The 10328-nt window shown below is 32.7% G+C and overlaps 1 protein-coding gene across 1 annotated transcript; it reads left to right on the top strand.

The window, feature by feature from the left end:
- Nucleotides 1–214: 214 nt before the first annotated feature.
- LOC145629865 (zinc finger BED domain-containing protein DAYSLEEPER-like) lies at nucleotides 215–939 on the top strand. Its single transcript, XM_081682156.1, has 3 exons — nucleotides 215–357; nucleotides 406–589; nucleotides 664–939. Exons 1-3 carry the CDS (start codon nucleotides 215–217, stop codon nucleotides 937–939), a joined length of 603 nt encoding a protein of 200 aa, XP_081538282.1.
- Nucleotides 940–10328: the final 9389 nt, after the last annotated feature.

The raw sequence follows: 10328 nt of genomic DNA, 5'->3' as shown, positions 1-10328 counted from the left end.
CGTATAAAAATGCTTAGCACTTCTCTTTACTTCAAAGATGTTTTTCTTCACTTGAGATCTAGTCATGCTTCATTTCAATCATATATTCCTTTAGTGGACGAGTGGGAAAAAGTAAGCGTGATTCACAATTTTTTAGAGTTGTTTTATGAGGTTACTTGTATGTGTTTCGGCGGTGAATTATCCTACTTCTAATGTGTATTTTAAAGGTGCATGGATGGTGCATCGCCATTTTCTTGAGGCGGAGAAAGGTACTTATGATTATTTAAAGGAAATGGTGAAACCAATGCTTGAAAAGTTTGACAAGTATTGGTCGGATTACAATTTGTACTTGTCATGTGCTACCATTCTTGATCCGAGGTACAAAGTGAAATTTGTGTAATATTGTTTTAGTAAGTTATATGGTAGTGTAGAGGCCTCAAGACGAATTAACTTGGTGTTGGGAACTATGAAGTCAATGTTTGAGGACTATAAGTTGCAATATGCTAGTAGTTCACCTATTGTAGTTGCTCCTTCTCCTCCTAGTACTTACGGAGCTAGAAACTACTTTGATGATTATGACCATTTTGTTGGTACTAGTACAAGGTCTCAGGTAAAAAATCTCAACTTGAGACGTATCTTGATGATGTTCCTCTAGATCTAAATTCACAACTTGATATTTTGGAGTTTTGGCATCAAAGTTCTGTGAGGTATCCAGTGGTATCTAAAATGGCACGGGATTTGTTGACTATTCTTGTGAAAACTGTAACTTCGGAGTCTGCTTTTAGTATTGGAGGAAAGACTGTTTCGGCATCGCAAAGTTCATTAAAGTCAAAAACAATTCAAGCTTTAGTATGTATGCAAGATTGGCATCGTGAAAGCAATCAAGTAGAGGTTGATGGTGAACTTGAAGATGAAATCATTGAAGAAGAGGAGGATGATGATGCAGACCCTTTCTACTAATTAATCAAGCTTTAGTTCTGTGTACGATCTCATGAGGAGCTTGTTTTGCGAAATTTCCTTGCAGACCAGGTACTAAAACTCACTTTTATGCTTTCTGGTTCAAATTAAGTAGTAATCACTAGGTGAAAAAACAAAATTGGCACCGGTTTTAAACCCCTCAAAGCCACCGGTTTGAACCGGTGGTGCCAATGTGGGGGGTGCCAATTACTAGCTTGAAAAGCCACTGGTTCAAACCGGTGGCAAAAATTATTATTGGCACCGGTTAATCGGTGCCAAAAAAGGCCCAGTTTTTTTTTTAATGTTTTTGGCACCAAAAGTGCCTAAAATTTTAATTTTTTTTTTCCTTTTCCTTTTTGTTTTGTCTTTTTTCACATAGCAATTAAATCTACTACAATAAATAAGAACATCACAATAATAATCGACGAATTTCAATCAATATAATCCAAAATTTACAATATATAAAAAAGTTACAATCAATTACAACATATAAATAAATAAAAAAATTACAATGTAAATCAAAAAAAAATTACAATACACTCATAAATAAAAAAAATTACAATATAAATAACAAAAACTCATACAAATCTAAATCAATATTCTTGCATCTTGATTCTTCAATTTAAGATCTAAGTCAATGAACCTGCACCAATTAACACAAACAAAAAAAATCGATTAAAATCAAATGTATTAAAATCGAATTGAAATCGACAAAAAAAAAAAAAGAAAAAGAAAACCAGAAATCGAAAAAAAAAATCTAAATTGAAATGGAAAAAAAAACCCAAAAATCGAAAAACCCAAAAATGAAAATCGAAAAAAAAATCAGAATCGAAAAAAAAAATAAAATTGAAATCGAAAATAAAATAAACCCAGAAATTGAAAAAAAATGAGAATAAAAAAAACCCAAAAATCGAAAAACCCAAAAATGAAAATCGAAAAAAAAAAGTAGAATCAGGAAATAAAATTGAAATCGAAAATAAAATAAACCCAAAAATCGAAAATAAAATGAAAATAAAAAAAAAACCCAATTAAAATCGAATTGAAATGGGAAAAAAAAACCCCAGAAAAAAACCTAAAAATCACGAAAATAAAAACCCCAAAACCGCATGCATTAACCTAAAATAATCAATTATTTTAACAGAAAATTAACCCTGAAATCGAAAAACAAAATCAAAATCGAAAAAAACACAATCAAAATTGAAATTGAAAAAAAAAACCAGAAATAGAAAAAAAAAAAAAACAAATCGAAAAAAAAACCCAAAAATCGAAATTAAAAAAATCAAAATCGAAAAAAAAATCTATTAAAATCGAATTATAAAAAACCAGAAAAAAAAAACAATCAAAATCGAAATAAATTGAAATTGGAAAAAACCCACAAATCGAAAACACCTAGAAACTGAAATAATTGAAGTTGAAAAAAAAAAAATTGAAATCGAAAAACCCAGAAAAAAATTGAAATGGTAAAAAAAAAAAAAAAAACCAAGAAATCGATTTTAAAAAATCAAAATCGGTGTTGCATGTTGTGGTCTTCGAATTGTTGGTGGTCTTCGAGTGATAGTAAGGAGGAGGAGATCCAGAAAGAGAAAGAAATGATGGAGATCGGTGAGCAAGAAGGAAAGAGGAGGAGAGGAAAAAGAAAGAGGAGGAGAGGAGAGAGAAAGGGATGAGAAAAATTAGGGTTGGGGGGAGTTAAATGGGGCTTTTTTTTAATAATTTAACGGACCGGTTCGTAAAGGCACCGGTTCAAACCGGTGCTTTTTTAGTTTTGGCACCGGTTTGAGCTGAACCGGTGCCATTTCTCTTTGTTTAAAAACCCACCCATTTTTAGGCCAGTTTTTGCCACCGGTTTGGCCTGAACCAGTGGCATTTTAGGGGGTTGCCTATTTGTATTTTTCTACTAGTGAATATGTCCAATAATATCATGTTGCACATTAGCCTCAAGTTCCTATGAGGCTCTAAGCCTCTTAATTGAAAAATAAAGCTTACAAACTTACTCTGCCCTTTTTATGTTAATGTGGGATATATGTGTAGGGAATTATAGGTACTACGCAGCGGAAATAAACATGAATCATATTCATACAATACCTAATCCCAAGATCTAATGCATAACACATAAAGAACATATAATCGTACCTTTGAAGCGTGATTCCACGTGCGATCGAGCAAGAACAATGGGAGATAAAGAACCCTAAGCGTGATTCCTCTACTTAGTCCACGAGCATGGATTAAACCTCCACTAATGCTAGTTAGTTGTGACTGAACACTTCAATCAACCTTCAACGGAGATTTGAGCCATGAACACACCACAACACCACCCACGCACCACCACACGCGCCACCCAAGGAGGAGGGTCGTACGGACAGGGAGGAGAGAGAGAGGGCCGAGTAGAGAGAGAGAGAGTTAGGGTTTTTGGGAAACCTGGTTGCTTTGTGTGACAATTCACTGTATGTCAATTGTTGTCATGCAACCCTAGGCATGGTTTATATTTATAGATCATATCTAGAAATAAAACCATGTCAAGTCCAAAACCCATTAGACTCTTCTAACTATCTAAGCCCAATTATCAATGTGGTATGTCATGAACTCATGAGGCCCAATAATGGGCCTCTAACTTGTTTAACCCAATACTCTTATGTGTGACCTTGTAGGATCCATTCTATAAGGCTTTGGGCTATTAAGCTAGCCCAAAGATTAATTGTCATATCTAGCACCAAACATTGACGACCCTATAGAATGAACTTATTATCTCCATAATAGTGATCCTTGATATATCTAGTAATTGCACTTATCGAAGACATAACTCCTTCAATATGTGCTATTTCTGCTTGCAAGTCCATTTTTGTCAGGTTCCCTACATGGAATTTCTTACATTGTGTGATCTGTTTATGTCTGTGAATTGTCATTGCTTGAATATGTGTGTATTCTGTCCCCATGTTGGTTGCCTTAGACATTGATTTGTACAGTTGTATAAGCATCTTATAAACCTTTTGGCAGAGCTTATTTTTGTTGGTTCTTGAAGATCTGAATGTCCTTGTCTTCTACAATCTCTTACATCTTTTAATGTATCTTGCAGGAGAAATTCTCTATACATTTACCTTCGTAACTACTGATTCATCATTGTAACTCTACAGTCTACACTCCATCGAGAATATGGGCGCATTTAACTACATAGCACCCGCCTTTGTACTTCCATGATAGCTCTTTGTAGTGTGCTAGTTGGTTTGTAGTACATTGGTTGTTCAAAATGTAATCTGAACTTTGTGGATTTCAAAAATTTTCCAATTTTGATACTGAGTATTATGTTTCCCACTTAAATGTATTAGTTTCAACTTTTCAAGGAGTATTAATGTTCAAGGGAGTATTTTTGTTTCCAATTTACATGAGCAGTTAAATAGAAGTATGTGGGTAATGGCCCGTTAATGGCCTGTTTCATTTTTACCCTGACCACTAAATATTCATCATGACCCGCAACTGACCCGCCCCACTAATGACTGGCACTAACCTGCAGTGACCCGCCCAATAACCACCCCTAATCGTGACTAATTGCGACTTGTGATTCATTTATGGGGCGTTTGATTGTGGGAATGGGAGTTTAGGGATTAAAAGGTGAGAATGTGATTGGGAATTAATTGGTGGGAATACATGAAAATATGTCAATACCTTATTTGGATAGTGGGTGGGAATATATAGGGAATAAATATCAATTTTACAAAAATACCCTTACTAAGATTATTATTTCACTCTTTTTATTAATGGCAAAAATGTCATTTCCCCCTATTCTCATTCCCATCCATTTATTACCTACCCTCCCTAGGTAATAAAATTGTGGGAATTCACCCATAAATAATCCCATTCCCAAACCCCTTTTTATTCTCATTCCCACCAACCAAACAAGGCTTATTTTTTATATTGGGATTAAAACTCTCAATCCCACCCTCAATTTCCACTTACCAAACACCCCCTTTGTAATCCCCCATATTTTTCTAATATAATTATATATTATTTATACAAATATTTTAATCTTAGTTTTATAAGTATGAGTAATTTAATGTAAAAGTAATAAGATTTTACTAAACCATTAAGTTTTAGTCTAATTACAACTCCCTTTTTAAGTATATTGGCCCAAAGTTGATTCTCATTCAAGCCCAAACTACCCAAATTCTACTCCTAATAGAATTGGAGAATTAAAACCCAAATAAAATTACCCTCACTTCTTTCCTCTTCTTTTCACGTGAAAACAAAAAACCCCCACATATTGTCTTCTCCTCTTTCACGCACACAACAACAGAAAAAAAAAACCCCTTGAAGCTTTGCTGTCGTTGCTCCAGATGCACCACCGCCGCCGCCCAGCCGCACCTCCGGCCACCCAGCGCGCCACCAGCAGCCTGCAGTTCGCCCTTCTTCCTCCCTTTTTCCTCACTTCTCTTGTTTTGTTATATTTGATTTAAAGTTTTAATTTTTTTTATTTGATTTCAATTCTAAATTATTGTTATTATGGTTTGATTTTATATATAAGTTATAAAAGATTATGAATTTATGGGTTTTAGCATGTTTAATTTATGATACAAAATTTCAGATTTATGTTATGTATAATTTAGGGTTTAAATGTCGATTTTTCATGGTTTAGGGTTTGAAAACGTGTTAAGCAAGTTAATTATCAATACTATGATTTCATAATGACAAAACCCACAATTTTATACTTAAAATTAATTTTCAGATTATATATTTTGTGAAACTAGTCGTTGGAGCACGCGCGTTGCTGTTCTTCCTGATCATCATAATTGATAATTGTATTAGAATAAAGAAACAATAATAACTTGATATAGCAATAATATAATACATAACAACTCTTCATTTGCTACCATATAAAACAGATTATCACTTATACATCAAGGATATTTATATACCTTTTGAATAAAACCATCTTTGACAACAGAGTTGCTGAGTTTATTGAATAAGTCATATAAAAGATCCACTTCATCCTCAGTAACTGCAACACAAAACAATCAATAAATTATCAAATTATAAATATTTATTTTGTCTAAAATATTTATGTAATTTTGGGCATAGCTTCTTTATTTAATTTAATTAAAAAAAAAACCGAAAAAGAAGTATGTAACATTACTTTTGTGAAAGAAAAAGAAAAACTTTTCAAAAAATATGGAGTAAAAAGATCATATTTTGTACCAAAAATCAAAATATTGTGCCAAATATTTCAGAAGTACCAACAGCTTGTGCCAAATAGGGTTTGATTGTCGTGGATTTTTGCATATATGTTCCTGTTGTTTTCGATATGTTCAATGTGTATTCGAATTTTTTTGGTTGAATCTTTGAGGGTGTATTTGAGCAAAATCGCTTCGTTTTTATTGGGGTTTATTTGATGGATTTGTTTTCGATTTTTTGGCTTTATTTGGTCGATTGGTTTTCGATTATTTTGGGGTTTATTTGATCGATTTGTTTTCGATTTTTTGACTTTATTTGGTCGATTGGCTTTCGATTGTTTTGGGGTTTATTTGATCGATTTGTTTTCGATTTTTTTGTCTTTATTTGTTCAATTGGTTTTCTATTATTTTAGGCATCATCCAATCTTCTTTTTTTAGTCAATCATAATTAGTAAAATATTTGATATCTTAGAAAAACAGGTCATTGGCTGCAAATTAGGGTATGAAACTTGGTATTCAAATACTTTAATGTTCCTGCTTCTTTATTTGATTGTCATTTTGAATAGAATTGTGCTAACCTAATCATCTAATGATTCACTCCGCTTATTGTGCTTCCCATCCTTAAGTATGTAGACATTTGATTATTTATTTCCCATTAAAAGGTGCTTACACTGTTACACATGTTATGTAAAGTATTTGGCTTGTCAAATTTGGATATCTTTTCTGTTGATCTTTGGGTCAAAGTCTCTTATGAGATCCCTTGATTTTATATATATATTTGATGCACAGAGTCTATTACTTGATTCTTTTTATATCTGGTTGCGTATGATCTAGCTCCCTTGTCTGACTGGTGTCCATTATGAATTGTTTGATTTACAGAAAGGTAAACCTTCACAAATTCCAGCAATTGAAGTTGAGCCTCAAGGATGTTCTTTTAATCCAGAGGATGAGAGTCACAAGGTTATTAGTTATTACCCAATATCTCTTATTGTCTTGCGGTTTTAACCACATTAAACGTTTAATTAATTTTAATCGATGAGCATTTTAGGACTCCTTGGCACAAGCTGTTGCAAAAGAGATGAAGAAAATTTATAAAAAAGAGCTGGAGCCTGAGCCAATTCCTTTAACTGTTCCTGGAGAACCAGTCACTGAAGATGATGTAAGTTTTTATTCTACTAAGAATATGTGTGCCATAACTATTGTGTGCCATAACGATATATATGTGTGCCATAACTAAGAAGTACTAAGGATCTTTCTCTCTAATTTTGAAAACCTATTTTAAGAAAATAGCCAATCCAGTTGGGTTTGGTCCATGGCAAGGGTCCAATAATAGTATGGTTGGGTCGGGTTCGAAAAGTGCTTTCCAACGATATATTATAAGCCCAATTCCGATAAATAATGAGGAAGTTATGGCCAAATTACTAAACTGGGCCCGGTTTAATATTTATATGCGGCCCAATGATCTAGAGGAGGGCCTAATATTGATTTATCATTCCTAATGCAATTAGAATTGATTATAGTCTTCTAGATTTTTCTAGAAGGTTCTTTTGAATCCTAATTTAATTAGCATTGATAAATGGACTTTAGTTGACTTTTTTTAGAGTTTTAATCAGAATAACAGAAGTGTTTTCACCCTCTCGTACGGTGAAATTTTATCAAAATAAGAAAACGCGTGGAAAACTAGATTTCAGCGTCTGGTGCCACATCCAGCGTCTGGCGCCTGGCGCCAGAGTCTAGCGTCTGGCGCTACGTCTGGCGTTTGGCGCCAGATCCTATTGTTGGCACTGCAATCGTGTTTTATTCTTTTCGAAACTCTGATTCTTTTTTATCATATCCAGCTAATTTTCTCTATATATAGCCTCTTAAAATTCTGTTTTCAATCATCAATTCTTCTCAACAACTCTCTAATTCTCTTCTCTTTCTAAGCTAAAAGTTATTCTCTCTCTCTTTTTTCTAAACTACCCTTTTTGCAAGCAAAATTCCGCATTCACAAGATCTAGACACACCTAGCTAAATTCGAATTTGCTTTCGCCCTAGACGTGAAAGGTTTGATTTATGAGGGTTTGGTCCCAAATCTAGTCTAAACTTTCTTTAATTCTTTATTTTAATTATTTAATTTAATTGTTTGTTTATTATTTTCCTTGAAGTTACTAACGCGTGTATTTTTTTATTAGAAAGAGATACGAGGCATCCAAGTAAGTGCTTTAATTGATTTATTGATATTATGATATATAAATCATGTCTAGGTTGTTATTTTGATTCCTAATATCATGTTAGGATGCTTGATGTTTTGAATGACAACAATGATTCCTAGTATCATGTTTAGGGTAACAATTATAATTCTTAATATCAAATATGACCATTGTGATTCCTGCGATGCTTCCTATTTTCTTTCTAATATTCATGTTAATATCATGTTAGGGCTAAAGCTTTGATTTTTATTGTTTAGTGACATGCTAGGGTTTGTTATTAATCTTGTTAGTATCATGCCTAGGATCTTGCTATTAATATTATGCTTTAACGTGATTATGATGATGATTTTCTATTATTATTATGTTGCTTGATTATATTTATTGTTATTGCTTGATCACGCCTTTTATGCATGTTTAAAGGGAATTCGTACTTGTAATCACGCTTAATAAGATATTAATAATCTTGTTTAGGGTTAATTTGATTATAATTCAAGTGATCGCCAATAATAGTTTATTTGTGCATTAATATTCAACCAACATAGATAATCAGGTTTAGGGTAAATCTATTGATTGCATGTTAGTCAGAAAGCGCACATGAATACGAGAAGAATAAAGTAGAGGCCTATTATTAGGTCAGGTTCAATTTTAGGTTGGATTTGTACCTTCATCCCCGAACTTCCAGTCATGGTTCCAGACCTATTGGAGTTAACGATCTCCTGGATTGTTAAGGGGTGTAACCTTCACCTCGTGAATGGTTTACAAGTTCCTAAAACTTGTTGGCGACCTTTTTGCTCTATCTTCCTTCCCTTTGGATGCCACCGTACTTTAGTGTATGATCACAATGGGGTTCAAGTTTTGGGTAATGCTTGAAATATTCCCTACAACACTATTCTAACTATTGAATTATGAATGTAGGCCTTCAAAAGTTTGAAATTTATAATTTAAATTATTTTCCAGATTTTATATAATCTGATTTTTATTAGTTTTGAGCCAAAAATAAAGTTTTAGAATGCTTCTATTTGTTTTAAACAACTATTTATGCAATATGATAAGTATAGATCATTTGAATTGCAAAAACTATTAATAAAACAAATTTTCAGTATATGTTAGTAAGTTAAACTTGCTGTAATTTTATATTATATGCTATATTTTCATGATTTTAACATATAAACTAATAGTTGGGATGTTATATTATTACTATTGACTAAGGGGAACAATTTAAAAGCTTTATTTTGATGATTTAAGAGGTTTTAAAGTAGTTAAGTATTGTTGTAAATTTATTTGCTTGGGTATTGTAGACACCAAATTTTGATCCCCTATTTTCCATAATTTTTTTTTACATTCAATTAACTAATAAATTTTGTAATTTCATAATTATAATAACAAAATTTAATTTTGCTAACGACAACCGCAATAATTAGACATAAGAGACAAGTTCAAGTAGTGTTTACTTATAATTTTGGAGTATACAAAACCCTTACAATTTGTACTCCTAATTTACGAACAAAACACGAGGCTAATTTGTAGCATAACTCGAACCTTGTACACTCCGTGCCGGAAACTTCAAATCGTCATTTATTCATGATTATGAAAATCATTAACGCCATTAGTAGCACCACTAACGCCATAATCAAAGCTAAATATAAATTTAGCACTCGAAAATGCTCGTCGAACGGAGATGGAGCTTGATGGTTTTTGTTGCCGGGAGCCATGGAAACCGAAGAGGAAAAGGCAAGGGGTGTGTTTTTTTTTATTGAGTAAAGGGTGATTTCGGATAAGGGAAATCTCCCTTTTATAGGGGATAAATCTTCCGTATTTTTATCATATCCTAATTGTGTAATTGTTTAGTCTAATAATAGTAGTAAGTGTATCTTTTAAAAATAACATAAAATAAAAATAATGTGTTACCACTGACATATGTAACAATCCGGGTCGAGAATATCAAATATTGACCCTTTAATCTGTACAATTTTAAAACCGTGACCGTTTCTATAGTATCACTTTCTAACCTCGGATAAAAGTTTAGTACTACTGATTT

This window comes from Chenopodium album, chromosome 1 (genome assembly GCF_948465745.1).
Source record: "Chenopodium album chromosome 1, dcCheAlbu1.1, whole genome shotgun sequence".
Classification (NCBI taxonomy): domain Eukaryota; kingdom Viridiplantae; phylum Streptophyta; class Magnoliopsida; order Caryophyllales; family Amaranthaceae; genus Chenopodium; species Chenopodium album.
This window is presented reverse-complemented; position numbering and strand designations above follow the sequence as displayed.

Excerpts from the sequence above, each read along its gene's own strand:
- LOC145629865 (XM_081682156.1), top strand. The coding sequence starts at position 215 with ATGGTGCATCGCCATTTTCTTGAGGCGGAGAAAGGTACTTATGATTAT. Across the intron at positions 358-405 it reads GCTACCATTCTTGATCCGAG|TGTAGAGGCCTCAAGACGAA; the intron begins GTACAAAGTGAA and ends GTTATATGGTAG. Across the intron at positions 590-663 it reads GTACTAGTACAAGGTCTCAG|TTTTGGCATCAAAGTTCTGT; the intron begins GTAAAAAATCTC and ends GATATTTTGGAG.